Source organism: Stegostoma tigrinum, chromosome 38 (assembly GCF_030684315.1).
Source record: "Stegostoma tigrinum isolate sSteTig4 chromosome 38, sSteTig4.hap1, whole genome shotgun sequence".
In the NCBI taxonomy this organism is placed as follows: domain Eukaryota; kingdom Metazoa; phylum Chordata; class Chondrichthyes; order Orectolobiformes; family Stegostomatidae; genus Stegostoma; species Stegostoma tigrinum.
The window spans coordinates 26,772,203-26,789,712 of NC_081391.1; the positions used below are offsets into that span (position 1 = coordinate 26,772,203).

General features: G+C 42.2%; 1 protein-coding gene across 4 annotated transcripts in view; it reads right to left on the reverse strand.

Moving 5' to 3' along the window:
- LOC125447045 (tubby protein-like) overlaps positions 1-17,510 on the reverse strand; it is a 60,159-nt gene that overhangs the window by 5,266 nt on the left and 37,383 nt on the right. For all 4 annotated transcript variants that reach the window (XM_059640649.1, XM_059640651.1, XM_059640650.1 and 1 more), the window contains 4 exons: positions 17,304-17,510; positions 16,216-16,392; positions 15,334-15,446; positions 3,173-3,287 (listed from right to left, as the gene is read on the reverse strand). The exon at positions 17,304-17,510 is cut by the window's right edge and continues 2 nt beyond it. In XM_059640649.1, the coding sequence (XP_059496632.1) occupies positions 3,173-3,287; positions 15,334-15,446; positions 16,216-16,392; positions 17,304-17,510 (612 nt within the window). The remainder of the gene's footprint in view (positions 1-3,172; positions 3,288-15,333; positions 15,447-16,215; positions 16,393-17,303) is intronic.

Here is a 17,510-nt window from a genome sequence, read left to right on the forward strand (position 1 = left end):
GCTTGGCTCTTCCCTCAACTTCACTTCCACATAGGCCCAAGGTCGTACAATACTCAAAGGTCACAGGCCACACAATTCCACATCGTTGTTGATGCATGTTGACATCAAGAGCTGGATTTAGTCCAAACTTTAAGTCACATGATTCTGGGTTCAAATCACACTCGCGAGCTCGGCTACAGAAACTAAGGCGGGACAGCTCAGTTCTTTACTGAGGGAGTGCTACACTGTCAAAGGAACTGTCTTTCAAATAAATTGTGGCCTCGTTACAGAATCACAAAACTATATTGAGGCAGGACGCCATTTGGCCCACTCTTCAAACTGTCCCCCCCACAGATAGATGTAAAAGATTAGGCGTCATTGATTCAAATGTGAATGGGGAGAGTATCATGGGTTACTATTTATCACAGAAATGGACTATCTGATCATTAACTCATTGCGTCTTGTGGGTGCTGTCTGTGGGTACATTAGCTGCTGTATTTCTCATGGTATAACAGTGACTACACTGCAAAAGGATTGAACGGTAAAATTCTTGATATTTCTGACGGCCTGTCTTATTTAAGAAAACAAAATAAAACAAAAGAATTGCAGATGCTGGAAATCAGAAAAAAAACAGAAATTACTGTAGTGACTCAGCAGGTCTGACAGCATCTGAGAAGAGAAACCAGAGTTAATGTTTCGGGTCCAATGACTCTTCTTCTGCATTGATTTAAGAAGGAAAAAGTTGGTACATGTGCTGAAGATGGGTTGGGGAGGAAAAGGAGTAAATGATGCAGTAAATGGGAGGCAATGGCCTAGAGGTATTATCTCTGGACTGTTAATGTTATGGGTTCAAATCCCATGACGGCAGATGGTGGAATTTGATTTCAATAGAAAAATGTCTGGAATTAAGAACCTCGTGATAACCATGAATCCGTTACCAATTGTCAGGAAAAAGCCATCTGGTTCACTAATGCCCTTTAGGGAAGGAAACTGCCATCCTTACCTGGTTTGGCCTACATGTGACTCCAGACCCACAGCAATGTGGTTAACACTCAACTGCCCTCTGGGCAATTAGGGATGGGCAATAAATGCTGCCTAAAAGCAATGCCCACATCCTGTGAATGAATAAAGACAGGTGGGGACAAACCCCAGGGAGAGAGAACAAACAGTTGGATGGACAAAGAAGTGGGTAAATGTCAGGGGGGGATGAATTAGCTGCTAATAAGCAGCACTAATGACATCACCGATATACTGGAGAAAGAATTCTGGGTGGGGGCCGGAATAGAACTGGAACAAGGAATGTTCCACATACCCCACAAAGAGATGGTCATAGCTGAGCCAGGTACCCATGGCCAACCTGAAGTAAATGAGAGGAGTTAGAAATTGTTCCGAGTGAGGATGAGCTCGATCTGGTGGAGGAGGGCGATGGATGGAAATGGTTCAGGCCTTTGTTCCACAAAGAAGTGGAGAGCTCCGAGACCGTCCTGATGGGGGATGGAGGTACAATCCCTTTACACAAAGTAAACAGGAGGCGGCTGCAGCCCGCAAACTGGAAATTCTGAAACTGATGTGATGCATCAGAGGAATTGTGGACGTGAATGGGAAGGGACTGGATAAGGCAAGAAAAAAAATCAAGTCAAAGTAGGAAGAGATGGGCTCCGTGGGGCAGGAGCGGGGACAGGCAGCATCAATGGGTCTGTGCAAGGCAGTTGTGTTTGTGGGTTTTGAGAAGAAGATGCAAGTGGCCCGTGCAGGCTTGGGAAACGATGAGCTTGGAGACATTTGGGGAGGTGGGGTGTAGATCATCAGATGAAATGAGGTTGCTGACATTATGGACACAATGACCTGATGTTCCACGGTGGGTTCATGCTCCAGAGGGAGAGATGGGGAGTTATCTGAGAGTTGACGCTCAGCACCTGCAATGTAGAGGTCGGTCCACCAGACAGCAACAGCACCAATGTTCCCAGTGATGCTATTCCGACCTATCTCCCTCTGAATTGGCTGCACCCTGTGGTCCCAGATCCATCCCTGACAAAGTCGTTGATTGACAAAGTCAGGGATGGATCTGGGACCACAGGGTGCAGCCAATTCAGAGGGAGATAGGTTGGAATGGGTAAGGGGCGGAGAAATTGAGGTGAATAATCTCACATCGATTGTGGCAAAAGGAGGGGCTCCAGGCGGAAGGAGTGTTAGACGTTGGTGAAGGTGTCTCTGGTGCAGGGAGAGGACTCTTGTCCAAAGAAAAGGGCTTGGCAGCGAAGACAAGAGTTCAATGTCAGGTTGTGCCTGAAATTCATTGAGGTGAGGCACAGAGACAGAAAACTTGAGACTTTTGCTGCATATATCTCCCACACTTTGTCCCTCACTCCTTCCCTTCCTTCCCATTTAGTGGTCGGGTCCCCTTGTCCTCACCCACTATCCCAACAGCATCCACATCCATCAGCTCATTAGCTGCCACTTCTGCCACATCCAGTAGGATGCCACCATGAGACACACATTCCCCCCGCCTCCCTTTTCAGCCTATCACAGGGACTGTTCCCTCTGGGACACCCTGGTCCACTCTTCATTCACTCTCAACAACACCACCCTCCCCCACCCCCTGCCAACAGCCTCATGGCACCTTTCCCTGCAATCGGACCCAAAACATGAACTCTGTTTTCTCTCCATAAAGGCTGCCAGACCCACTGAGATTTTCTAGCAATTTCCGTTTTTTTTTTGTTTATTTATGTTTCCTTTAGCTGAGTCCAGATGGTTTGGACGTTATTGAGAAGTGCAGGTCTCCCAACATTGACCCTGCAGACAGTTTACCTTCTCAAAATCCAAACCATTGATTGTCACTGCTCCTTATTTTCTGACCAACTTCATTACGCACTTGCCAGGTACCATGTACATCACGTCCGCTAAACATCCTTCAAATCACTGCACCTTCACGTCAAAGACACATAACTTTATAAATCTGCACCGTGTAAAACTCACAGAGTATGAACCTGCTTTGTCAAATAGTGTCTGGAAGCCTCTGAAAACCTGATATCAGAGTGAGCGAGCACTGTATTCATCTACGTCATGAACTGGCAGCTCTCCGATCACAGGTACAATTTCTATGTGGAACAGTGGAGCAATGCTTTTATTCTGTTGCTCAGCTCATTCCTCCCAGTCTTTAAGACATTAGAACCAATCACAATGAAATACTTACATAACATACAGCTACTATCTCTTCCCGAAGCATCATATTCTCTGGCACCATTGGTATCTTCTCTGGATTAACTCCATTATCAAACACAGTGAACTTAGTGCCAAAGACATTAGACCTGCCAATGAGCAACATGAGAATGTTATATTCGAAAATAGGAAGGGTCTGCTCTGTTTGGGAATACAGTGCAATCTGTAAGAATTAAGGAGATACGCTCCAGCAGTTTTGGTTGATACATTGTAATATACAATGAGGAAATATTTTGATCTGATAATCAAACAAAAATAAAAGCATATTATTCAAATGCTGATGAGTTGCAGGGTTCTGAGATGCAGAGGGATAGGGCATAGAGAATAGAACATAGAACATGGAGCATAGAACATAGAACACTACGGCGCAGTACAGGCTCTTCGGCTCTCGACGCAGCGCCGACCTGTGAAACCAAACTGAAGCCCATCTAACCTACATTATTTCATTATTATCCATATGTTTATCCAATGACCATTTAAGTGCCCTCAAACCTGGTGAGTCTACTACTGATGCAGGTAGGACATTCCATACCCTTACCTCTCACTGAGTAAAGAACCTACCTCTGACATCTGTCCTATATCTATTACCCCTCAATTTAAAGCAATGTCCCTTGTGCTAGCCATCACCATCTGAGGAAAAAGGCTCTCACTGTCCACCCTATCTAATCCTCTGATCATCTTATATGTCTCTATTAAGTCACCTCTTAACCTTCTTCTCTCCAACGAAAACAGTCTCAAGTCCCTCAGCCTTTCCCCATAAGACCTTCCCTCCATACCAGGCAACATCCTGGTAAATCTCTGCTCCCTTCCCAAAGTTTCCACATCCTTCCTATAATGCGGCGACCAGAACTGTACGCAATACTCCAAGTGCGGCCGCACCAGAGTTTTGTACAGCAGCAACATGACCTCATGTCTCCGAAACTCAATCCTTCTACCAAGAAAACCTAACACACCGTACACCTTCTTAACAACCCTATCAACCTGGGTGGCAACCTGGATCTTGGTGTCATGGTGCATGAATTCCAGAACATTGGCCCTTTAGTGCATCAGGTAATCAGGAGAACTAAATGGATGTTGTACATTGCTGTGGGGAGCAGTTGAATGCAACATTAGGAGGCTATTCTTTAGTTATGCGGAACACTGGTGAGACCACATCTGGAGTATTCTGCACTGTACTGTCACTAAACTTACTGAAGGATGTTAAATGCATTGGAAGCAGTTTGGAAAAGGTTTACCAGATTAATTAAAATCCCAGGAACAGGCTACAGACTGTGGGTACAGGCTGCTGACCCCAGGCACAGGCTACAGACTGGGAAAGCAGTAGCAGAAAGGGCAGAAGGGACTAAGAGTTCTCAGATTGAGTTCAGGAATGTTTTGTGCAGCAGGATATTTCCAGTCCAGTGAGAAAGGAGGTGCTGCCACATCTGCTTTTTACAGAATAAACAGCAGCTGAACAATGGACCATTTTCAAAGAATAGAGGGTTCAGGAACAGTTGAGGTGTATTCCCTCAAAACGGAAATGAAATGTTACAAAGGGGGCAGGCGACACGTCCCTGATAATTAAAACTGAAATACCCAGAGAAGCTCGCCTCACCTCGTAATCCATCAAAGGAAGTGTGAAAAGTGGTATAATCTGCCTCTTAGCCCCATTCTGTCATAAAGGAGTGGCGAAATGAAAGAAATCTCTGATATTCATTTTATAAGCAAAAAGTAATAATTCATTTATCTAACAGTGAACAAATTAACAGAACCACTAACAAACTAAACAGTTTCCCCCAACTATTAATTATTTCTGAATAAAACAAAACTCTAAATGTATGCCTTACTAATAAATACAAATCCGACTTATATAAAGCAAAGTAATATGAAAAAAAAACTAAAACTTAGTATCTTGAAATCACAACCAGGATAAGTCTTCCAGAATGTTCTTTGCCTTCTCAGCTGTTTTCCATTCAGGAATGCCTTTCTCTGCTGATTTCCTGTATCAGGAACATTAGCTAAGAGTGCTACAGTACCTTTATTTAGATGGTGCTTACTGAGAGCTTCGCGATTTCTGTGAGAGCCAGTGATTTGCAATGGCAGTTCACTGTCACACAGATTTTCAAATGCCCTCTTTTTTTATACCCTTGATGACCTATTAATTTCTTACAATAGGATTGATTAGATTGTCAAAACTATATTTGACTTTAATTGGATTTTTGTGTCTAGGGCCTGGTTTAAATTAATTGGCTAAATTCAAAATCCCATTGCCTTGGTAAGCATGCTGTTTTGCCAGCTAACAGTGCAGCTGTTCTGACACAATGTTTTCATTTCAAGAGCTTTCTGTGCATCTGCTGCTGCCTGTGGGTATTTTGTTTTAATCTCCAAGGCCTAGAAAAGCACATCATCTTTTAAAGGGACAACACGTTCTTCTCCCCCCCCAATCATTTCACAAATTCTAATGTCCTGCCTTCCAATCCACAACTACTAGACCCAACGTCGCAAGACCTCCCCACTTAAGAAAAAAAACTAACCATCATGGTGAGAAGATGGCTTGATGGTTCTTCTAAATCTTCGCATTATTATTAGATACATAGGTTATTAATCTAAAGTTACACATTTCATACTAATTCTATATACATATATAACACTACTGTTTATATCTTATGGGCACATTTTCTATTTAACGCATCCACAATAACATTTTCACGTCCTGCAAAATGTGCAATCTGTAAATTAAACACTTGTAAAAGAAGACTCCAACAAAATAGTCTGGTGTTGTTATCTTCATAACTTTCCAAACATGTCAAAGGATCGTGATCAGTGTACACAACTGTCTCTGATACAGTGTTTGCAACATAAACGTTAAAATGTTATAAGGCCAGTACCAAAGTCAATAACTCTTTTTCAACAGTTGAATATTTTCTCCGGTGGATATTGAGTTTCTTTAAAAACTAACTGTTTGGCCTTTCAATTCCACATTTACTCTCCTCGAGCAACAGAACCCCTGCATTGCTTGTGCTTGACGGTGATCTTAAAGGGTTTCAAGAAATTTTCGTGCAGCTAAAACTGGCATGGTGGCTGACAATGCTGTTAAATTCTCAACTGCCTTCTGGAATTTCATGTTCTTCTTCAACAAATCTGTCAGTGGTGCCAGCACGTTACTAAAGTTTGGTACAAATTTCCTGTAGAATCCACGCAGTCTGAAATATCATGGCACCTCCTTCTTCGAAGGTGGTCTTGGAAATTCCTTGATGATCTTCGTCTTCACATTCCTTGGTGTCATCCGCCAGTGTCTAATGTTGTATCCTAAGAACATCACTTCCACCTTCACAAATTCTGTCTTTGCCAAATTTATGACCAACGATGCCTTCCATAGTCTCTCAGCAGGCTCTGTCAAATGCATCACGTGATCGTTCCATAAATGGCTAAAGATCACTAAGTCATCTATATATACGGCTCAACCAGTCAGTCCTGCCACAACTCTGTTTATAAAGTCTTTGAAATATGGCTGGTGCATTCTTCATTCCAAATGATATTACTTTAAATTGGTATCGCCCAACTGGGGTTCCAAAAGCAAAAATTCCTTTCACTCTCTCCTACAAAACTACTTGCCTTGTCCAACTTTTTCCACACAGTCCTCCAGCCTTGGAATTGGGTATGAGTCTGATTTAGTCATACCATTAGACTTCTGATAACCTATGCAGAACCATTAAGTACCATCAGATTTGGGAACCTACACAATCAATAAATTCCACTCACTTTGACTCAGCTTGATGATGTCATCTTGGAGCATCATTTCGACTTCCTTCTGTACCTATGTTGCTTTGAAAGCATTAAGCCTATAGGGTTGAGATAGCAAGAATAGCAGATGCTGAAGTCAGAGATAACACAGCGTGGAGCTGGAGGAGCACAGCAGGCCAGGTAGCATCAGAGGAGCAGGAAGGCTGATGCAAAGGGTCCCGACCAGAATCGTCAGCTCGCCTGTTCCTCTGATGCTGCCTGGCCTGCTGTGCTCCTCCAGCTCCATACTTTATTCAGTCTTTAGGGGTGTTCTTTAATGGAACAGCACTTCTTAGGTCAACCTCATGTACTATGGCATTAGTCTTCTCCATTGTATTAAATGTTACATATGTCCTCATAGTGCTGCCACAGACTTACAATTCAGTTTTCTGTTCCTGAGGTAGAAAGCTCACTACCCTATCCCAATCTTTCAAGACTTCCTCATTACTCAATTTATTCTGAGGCACATCAAAATCCACATCATCTAGACTTGATTCCTCCCTCTGAGTGGCAGTAACTGATACCTGTTTCTCTAGCTCCCTTTTCCTGTCACGGTATGTTCACATGACATACCCCATAAATTTTTTTCCCATCTGGCATCTTTACCAGGTCATTCATCTGATGTAAATCCTTCTCAATCTGATAAGGACCACTAAACCTTGTTTTGAAGGGATCTCCTTCTACTGGTAACAGCACCCATACTTCATCCCCACGGTCAAACTTCCAAATTTTAGATTTCTTATCTGCTTCTTGTTTCATTAGGTGCTGTGCTACCTTCAGGTGTTGTCTAGCTAATTCACTGATTGTTTAATCTTGCTCTCACCTCAGATACATAATCCAACAGTGAGATCTCTGACCTCGGACCTATCAACTTTTCCTTAATTAATATTAAAGATCCTCTTACTTTGTGTCTGAATATCAAATCAAATGGAGTAAACTGAGTTGATTCATTTGGATCCTCTCTAAAAGCAAATAATATAAATGGGACACCTTTATCCCAGTCATGTGGGTAATCCTGGCAATATGCCCTCAGCATTGTCTTTAGGGTCTGATGCCACTTTTCTAGTGCTCCCTCGGATTCAGGATGGTACGCACTTGAATAGTGTTTTATGCCTAAACTACCAGGACCTCATAAAATAATATAGCAGTAAAACTGGATCCTGGTTCTAACTGAATCTCCCTGGGTGGGCCATAACGGATAACAAAAGCAAGCTACTCCTCCACAACACCTTTATGCCTTGCCAGTCCGTAATGGAATTGCCTGCAGAAACCTGGTAGGCAATTCCTTTATGGTTAACAAATGCTGGCTCCCACTTTTGGTTTTGGGGAGGGGACCTACACAGTCAATCAGAACCCACGTGAAAGGTTCTTCAAATGAGGGAATTGGCATCAAAGGTCCGGGTTTTATCGCTGCCTGTGGCTTCTCTCCCACCTGGCACACGTTGCATGGACAGCAAAATGCAACCTCATACTTACGTAATCCAGACCAATAGAGACACTTCTGTATCTGAGCCTGAGTGTTCCTCACTCCTAGATGACCTCCTACAGGTACTCTGTGTGCTACCCACCATACCTCCTGTCTGTACGCTACCGGCCACAAAATCTGGTGAACTTCCACCCATTTCTCCACTGCACTAACCTGCCGAGGTCTCCATTTCCAACTTAGGATTCTATCCTTAAGATAATAGCATTCTGGAAAACATTGTTATTCTTTTACTGAGTAAACTTTATGATATAAATCCTTTGTTGTCTCATCTTTTGTTGTAACTCCAGTAGTCCTTCAGAACTAAACACACATCAGCATGATCTTCCACCTGTTCAGGATTTTCCTTTACCATTTCATCAAACAAAGTGTCAGCTAACAGGACCTCAACTCTTTCATCTTTCTATTTGGTTTTCCTTTCTTGCTTTAACCTATGGCTGTGGGATCTTGTCCCCACTCAGTCCAGAAAAATTCCGGGGTATTTTTCTTTTCACTCCTCAGTTCCCTGGTTTTCTTTTGGCTTCTCCACTATAAGGGGCATCACTCCCACCTTTGATCTGCTACGTTGTTTCCAAAAACAAAACGTACTCCTGGAATAGATCCTCTGTCAATCATTCCCTTTGTCTCTTCCCCAGTCTTATGTGACACAGAGGAACACTAAATCTCACTCCAGTTATTCCACAGATTATCACTTTCTCAGTTAACATTTCAGAAGGAGTGCAAAGACTATCATCTCTTACTATTAGAGACTGACCAGTTGCTGTAACTTCTTTACCTACTCCCCTGTTCTACCTGAGTAATCCTGATCCACAGGTGAAATCTTTGAAGCGATCAGGCACCATCTCACTATCCAGCCCATGACTAGGCTGTGCACTTTCCTGCAGGTCCTCGACTTCTCTTGGGATTTCCTTCACCACCTCAACTAATCCCACTGTTTTAGCCTCTTCTACCACATCCTTTGTCCCAGTCCCTCTCTTAATACCACCAGCACTGTGTGTTCCCCTCTTAAGTAGAAACTTATGTAATCCAGACCAATAGAGATGCTTCTGTATCAGAAGGCCATTCGCCCCTTTTTCACTTTCTTGGGTTTTTTTTCCTCTCCGATAATTAAAACTTAAACACCCAGAGAAGCTCATATCATCTTGTAATCTGTTATAAAGGAAGTGTGAAAAGTGGTATAATCTGCCTCTTAACCCCAGTGTGTTATAAAGGAGTGGTTAAATGAACAAAATCTCCAATACTCACTTCATAAGCAACAAGTAACAATTTATTTATCTAACTCGAACAGTGAACAAATTAACAGAACCACTAACAAAACAAACAATTCTCCCCTTAACTACTAACTATTCCCAAATAAAACAAAACTCTGCTGGTATGCTGTTCCAATGAATAAAAGTCCCACTTATAGAAACCAAAATAAAAAGAAAACAATATAAAACTTAGTCTCTCAAAATTATATCCAGGATAAGTCTTCTGGAATGTTCTTTGCCTACTCAGCTGTTTATCATTCAGGAATGCCCTTCTCCATTGAATGACTGTATTAAGAACATTAGCTAAGAGTGCTATAGTACTTTTATTAAGATAGTGCTTACTCTGAGAGCTTCGAGATTTCTGTGAGAGCCAGTGAGTTCTCTTCAGATAGCGATTTGTTGTCACACTGATTTCCAAATGCCCTCTTCTTTTATACTCTTGATGACCTAATAATTTCTTACAATAGGATTGATCCTAGGTTGTCAAAACCATGACACTGAAATTTTTAATTGGGTTTTGGTATCTAGGACATGGTTTAAATTAATTGGCTAAATTCAAAAACCTGTTGTGTTGGAAAAATGCTGTTGTGCCTGCTAACAGTATAGCCATTCTGGTACAATGCTTCAATTTCAAAAACTCCCTGTGTATCTGCTGCTGCCTGCAGACATTTTATTTTCTTCAAGCCTTTAAAAAACACCATCTTTTAAAGGGACCACACCCTCTTCCCTCCTCCATCATTTTACAAACAAATTCTAACATCCTGCCTTCCAATCCACAAATATTATACCCAATTTCGCAACAATAGACAAACAAATCCAGATCCTAGATGACAAAAGAGGCAGAAATTAAGATACCAAAGAAAACATGCTCATGACAAATGTCAGGTAGAAGATACAATCGAGAACCAGGTGGAATACAGAAAGTTAAAAGGATAAATTAGAAAACAAATAAGAGAAGCAAAGACAGGTTATGAATAGAGGCCAGCAGTTAACATTAAGGTGAGTTCCAAAGTGTTCATTAGGCACAGAAACAGTGAATAGATGATGAAAGGAGGGCAGGTCTGGCTTGTGTCCAAAAAGGAGATTTACAGCTGGAGCTAAGGGTTATGACAGAGATGGTAAATTAATTCATTGCATCTGTTCTTACTGAAGAAGGAGATACTCAAGCCATGGGGCCAGAGGAGGATGAGAAGGATTAACATTGATGAGGAAGATGTACTGGATATTCTGCCTGTACTTGTAATTGGAAGGCCACCAGATCGGATGAAATGCATCCAAGGAAACTGAAGGAAGTTTTGTTTTAATTCTTTTCTTGGATATTAGCATTTGTTCTCAATCCCTAATTGCCCTTGAAGTGAATGGCCTTTCTGGTAACTTCAGACAGGAGTTAGAGTCAACCGTATTGCAGTCGGTTTGGAGTCATGTGCAAGCCAGACTGGGTAAGGATGGCAGATTTCCCTCCCTTAATGTAGAAATATAGAAACTAGGAGCAGGAGCCCTTTATGCATGCTCAGTTATCAATATGATCATGGTTGATTATCCAACTCAGTCCCTTTTCCCACTTCCTCCCCTTTCTCATTTGATCCTTTTATCCCAATGAAACATAGCTACCTGCTTTTTGAAAACATTTAATGTTTTGGCCTCGACCACTTTCTGTGGTAGAGAATTCCACAGGCTCACCACTCTCCGGGTGAAGGCATTCCTCCTCATCTCAGCCATAAAAGGCCTACCCCATATCCTTAGACCCTAGTTCTGGTCTCCCCTATCATTGAGAACATCCTTCGTGTATCGAGCCTATTAGAATTTTACAGGTTCTTCTAAAAACTCTAGTGAATGCAGTCATAACCAGTCCAGTCTCTTCAACTGCCAGTCCTGTCATCTAAGGAATCGGTTTGCCTAAACCTTCTTTGCACACCCTCAATAGCTAGAACACATCTTTAGATAAGAAGGCCAAAACTGCACACAATACTCCAGGTGTGGTCTCACCAAACCCCAATACAATTGCAGCAAAACATCCTGGCTGTGGTACTCAAATCCTGTATGAAGGCCAACATACCATTTGCTTTTTTCATCACCTGCTGCACCCGCATGCTTGGTTTCAGCGAAAAGAACTACAGATGCTGTAAGTATGAAAGAAAACAGAAATTACTGGAAAAGCTCAGTAAGCCTGGAAGCATCTGTTGAGAGATGTCAGAGTTAATGTTTTGGGTTGAGTGCAGGATCACTTAACCCGATACATTAATGTTAATTTCTCTCCACAGGTGCTGCCAGACCAGCAATTTCTGTTTTTGTTACATACATTCAGTGATTGGTGAACGTGGATACTCAGGTGTTGTTACATATCCCCCTTTCCCAAGATATCCAATAGATGATAATCTGCCTGCCTGCTTTTGCTTCCAAAGTGGATACCCTCACATTTTATCTTTATTATACTGCATCCGCCATACTTTTACCCACTTACTTAGATTATCCAAATCTCACTGAAGCATCTCTGCATCCTCCTCACAGAGCACCACCTAACCCAGCTTTGTGTCATCTTCAAAGTTGGAAATACGACATATGGTTTCCTCATCTAAATCATTAACATATAATGTGAATAGCTAGGGGCCAAACAATAATCCCTGCAGTACTCCACCAGCCATTGCCTGCCTCTTGTAAAAAAACCCGTTTATTCTTACTCTGTGTTTTTCCTCTGCCAACCAGTTCACAACACAATCCCATGGCTTTAATTTTATATCAGTTTCTTATGTGGATCCTTATGGGAAGCGTTTTGAAAATCTAAGTAGACTACATCCATTGGCTTCCTCTTACCCACTCTCCTAGTTATGTCCTTGAAAGGTTCCAGCAGATTTGTCAAGCACGGCTTCCCCTTCATAATTCTGTACTGCTTCGGTCTAATCTTGTCACTATCTTCCAATTGCTCCGCCATCATATCTTTTATAATGAACTCTAGCATTTTTCCCACTACCGATGTCATACTAACTGATTTGTGATTGTCTGTTTCTCTCTGCTTTCCTCCTTACATAGTTAAGACCATAAGACCATAAGACACAGGAGCACATTAGACACCCTGCAATCTGTAGGAACTGTTGCAGAATTTCAGAAGATAAATTCTCGCCCCCATGCTATTTCTCAGGCCACTTCCTTACTTTGGAATGAAACATTTCATTTAAATAATCATTTTCCCAAAACTATTTCACTACTAATATTAATTTCATCCAATTCCTCCTTCTCATTAAACCCAGTATTTCCCCCTTTTTTTGGGATGTTATTTCTGTAATCCTTTGAGACATTAGTGAGCCAGGTGGGTTTTATAAGCATCAACAATCATTTCATGGTCACTGTTACTGTTTCAGTTCCATATTGATTCATTGAGTTTAAATTGCACCAGTTTCAAAGGAGCGAATTGAACTCCTGTCCCTCGTGCAATAGACTAAGCTTCTGGATTACCAGCCAACTGCAGGAAGTGAATGGAAATTGCAGCGATATTAGGTATGAATGTTCAGTCTTCCTTAGTCTCGAGGGATGGAGAATTGTAAACAATGGCCTGTTCAAAAAGGTTAGGGATAAGCCCAGCATATACAGACAAGTCAGTTCAACTTTAGTGGGATAGAAAGTTCTAGAAACAACACATTGGGTTAGAATTAATAATCACTTGGGAAAATGTGTTTTATTAAAGAAAGTCAACATGGGTTTGTTAATGGAAATTTCTAACTAACTAACATGCTGGAATTGTTTGAAGAAATCGCAGAGAGAATTGATGAAGGTAGTGCTGTAGATATGGTGCACATGGGCTTCTGAAAAGCATGCAATACGGTGCCACACAACAGCCATGATCCATTAAATAAATGGGCAGTACCAAATAGATGCAAAATTAGCTGAGGGATAAGAAACAGAGATTAATGATTCATTGATATTATTTTGGGCTGAGGAACTTTTGTGATGGAGAACCCCTAGAGTCAGTAGTGAGATGCTTGCATTTACATCAAAAAGATTTAGGAGCAGAAACAGGCCATTCAGCCCTTCAAGGCTGCTCCGTCATTCAATGAGATGATCATGGCTGATCAAATCCACTCTCTTGTTTTCCTCAGAACCCTTGATTCCCCTTTACTGATGAAAAATCTGTCTATCTGAGTCTTGAAGATACTGAATGACTCAGCCTCAACAGTCCCCTGCAGTGGAGAATTCCATAGATTAACTGAGAGAAGAATCTCTTCCTCATCTCTGTCTGAAATGTCCTTATCCTGAGATTATGCTGATTGGTCCCAGACTCTCCCATAAGGGAAACACCATTTCCACATCTACTCTATCAAGTCCCTAAGAATTATATATGTTTCAATATGGTCACATCTCATTCTTCTAAACCCTCCTCTTTTTATCTTCCTTTCCCTCAGAAATAAAGGCCAACATACAATCTGACTTCCTGAATATCAATAGAAATTGTATTTTTGAGATTAATTCCTGATTTATACAAATGATCCAAATTTTGACGTGCAAGGGACAATTTCAAAGTGTGTGGATGACACAAAACTTGGGAGACTTGTAAACTGAACGATGGACAGTGTAACACTTCATGAGGACATTAATAAGTTGGTGGAGTGGGCAGGCAGTTGGCAGATGAAGTTCAATGTGGAGAAGTGTGAGCTGATGCACTGGTACAAAGAATATGGAGAGACAGTAGAAAAAAAGGGTACAGTTCTTCAGGGTGTTCAGGAGCAGAGAGATCTGGGTGTATAGCTACATAAAGTGGACAGGACAGGTTTAGAGAGCTGTTAATAAAGCATACAGTACTGTAGGTCTCATTAGGTAGAGCACAGAGTGCAAGGGCAGACAAGTTATGATGAATTTTATAGGATATTGGTTAGACCCACGCTGAAGCACTGTGTATTGTTCTCAGCAGCACAGCTTTTAGGAAAGATGTGAATGCATTGGAAAGAATAAAATATATTGATGAGAATACTTGAGAAGGATGAGAAACTTCAGTCAAAGGAAAGATTGGAGAGGAGAAGGCTAAGGGGAGATTTGATAGAAGATTTTACAAATTTGGAGTCTGGGCTGAAAATAAATGGGAGAAACTGTTCCCTAATGTAAAATTTAAAGTGTTTTGCAAAAGAACAAATGTGAGGTGAATGGTTCAAGTCTGGAATACAGTCTGGAAGAGTAGTGGAGGCAGGTTCAATGGAGGTATTCAGGAGGGAATTGGATGATGATTGAAATGGGGCTGTGTGCAGAGGTACAGGGAAAAGGCAGGAGATTGGCACCAAGTTAATATAGTCAGAGCCAATGCTGACTCAATGGGCTGATTGGCCTCCTGCATGACAATTCTCAGCTGGGGGTGGGGAAGGGGAGCTGAAATAACTCCACATGCACTGGTATCCAGCACCAAGTCACACATTATTCACACGGGGGAGTCCTCGTCACTGATCCAGCCCCCTCAGCGCCAGGTCTCAGAGTGAGCAGAACCTCTGACATTCCTGTTTATATCTGTCAGCCAGGTTCCCTGATTGGTCCAGATTAACAGCTCCAATTAGAGAACTCATGTTCCGTGAGGTCCACCTGGATGATCACATTACAATCACTGCAAAAACCATCAGCAACTTCCCATCTGATCCCATGGAATTGACAAAGGCTCACTCTCACCTCAATTTTCCGATAAAGCTCTCTCCAGTGCGGGACAGGTTCGTTGGATCTGTCGAAATGAGATAATTTGATGTTTTGCTCTTTTTGCGTTTTCGCCCAGCCATCAAGAATACCTAAAACCAATCATATCACAGACAATTCACGCTCAGAATTTGTCCTTGCTCTGAATTGAGAGGGTGAACCTTTCTCGTCCCCTCACCCTGATCAATCAGGAGGATGTATCTCTCCCAGATCAATTGGGATAGATCACCCACACTGCCCTCACTGAGTGGCTCCGGAACATGCCCAGGGAACACAAATCCAAGTCTAATCCCTGTTACAGGTGAATGTGGCTGGGACGGAGCAGGATATTACACACTCCCAATGCTCTGCCCTCAATCTCCCACTCACCTTTCTGGGCTCGATCCCCTCTCCCCAAACTTGATCCACTCCCCTTGAGCTGGGCTCGACACAACACCACCCACCTGGGCTCGACATCCCCTCCCCACCCGGGCTCGACATCCCCAGCTCGACAAATCCCCCCGCCTTCCCAGTTTCCCCAGTGAAAGTCACTTCACTTTGCCCACTGCCCGGTAACCAAGCCATGGCAACAAAATGGCTGCCTGACACTTGAGAATTTTTCAGAGGGAGGCTCAAAGACAGATACAACTTCAAAAATTTTGGAAATAAAACTGGACAATTGGCCAAAATGTGGCTTTTATAAAACTATCATCCCTTTAGTCACAGATTTGGATGATGTCAGGGTTTGGGGAGCCCAATTTGGTGGGGATCACTGGGATCCTCCTGTGCACTCCATTTTCCTCCAGTCCACTGAAAGTTATGGTGGAATCTGAAGGCGTTAGCGTCCTGCCTGTGATCCTGGGTGTAGAATCAAACAAGTACCTTTTTCCCATCATCTCGCTCCATATGCAGGTAATAGGTTGGAAACATTCCCTTATCCATCCCCTTCTTGTCCCTGGTGATCCGACATTTTATAACCGTTCCTTGTGGAGCTGGTCTGAAAGCAAATTCCTCCAGGTTTCCCACTTTAACTGAGACACTTTCACTTCTGGGATCTTCCTGAATAAGGAAAGACTAGGTGTCATTGATAAAATGAACCAAACTGCCCAGGACAGGGATTGTTAGAGGAAAATTAACAAAGAGCATGGAGCAAACTGAAGTGAAATATGGCGCAATCGAATTTTGTAACCTTCAGATTATTAACTTACATTTCTCCAACCCTGTCCCAGGGCTCAACCCCTCCCACACTTTATATTTAGGATCATTCATGAAAATTGGTGAGAAGTGTAGAAATGTTTTGTATGAATGTGAAAAGTATACGTAGAGAGAAAAAAGCAAATATGAGCTGAGTATAAATTCTCCTGACTTTATTCCCCTTTGCAAAGAAATGGCAGAGGAACTAAATGAATGCTGTGTTTCACAGAGAAAAGCATTAAAAACATCCTAGAAATAAGAGAATTTAAAAACAACTGTGAACAACAAACTGTATGATGTTAATCAGTAAGAACACGTTAGTAGAGAAATCATTGGAATTACATGTAGTTAGATCTCTGGACCTGATGCTCCACAGCCAGTGTGGGGGGTCTCTGGAGAATGTATATCTCCTGTTGGTTATCCTTCTAAACTCTACAGGCCCCGGAAAACAGTAAGTGTGCCCACTTCAGAGATACAGCAGGCCAGTTAGGACAGAGATGAGGAGGAATTCCTTCACTTAAACAGTGATAGATTGTTGGAATTCTCTGCCCAAATGTTTGTGGTTCCTCAGGCATTGAGTCTGTTCAAAACTCAGATTGGTAGATTTGCACTTATCAGGGTGCAGTGCAGGATAACAATGCTGAGATAGATTAACCATGATCTGGGTAGCACCAGAGTCGGCTCAAGAGACTGAATGGCCCAATTTCTTGTATTCATAATCAAGGAAAAGACAGGAACAAGAGTGAAGGTAAGAAGGAAGATGAAAACTCACTCACACTTTTGCCTGAAGGTGAGTCTGGCTGTTCACAGCTGTGAATCTGTGGAGAGACACTCTCAGTTTTCTCTGTCTCTTTCCCATCCTCACCCATCTCCTTTTCATTCTCAGTGTCATCTTCACCCATCTCCTTTTCATCCTCAGTGTCATCTTCACCCACCTCCTTTTCATCCTCAGTGTCATCTTCATCGAGCTTCTTCTGTGAATG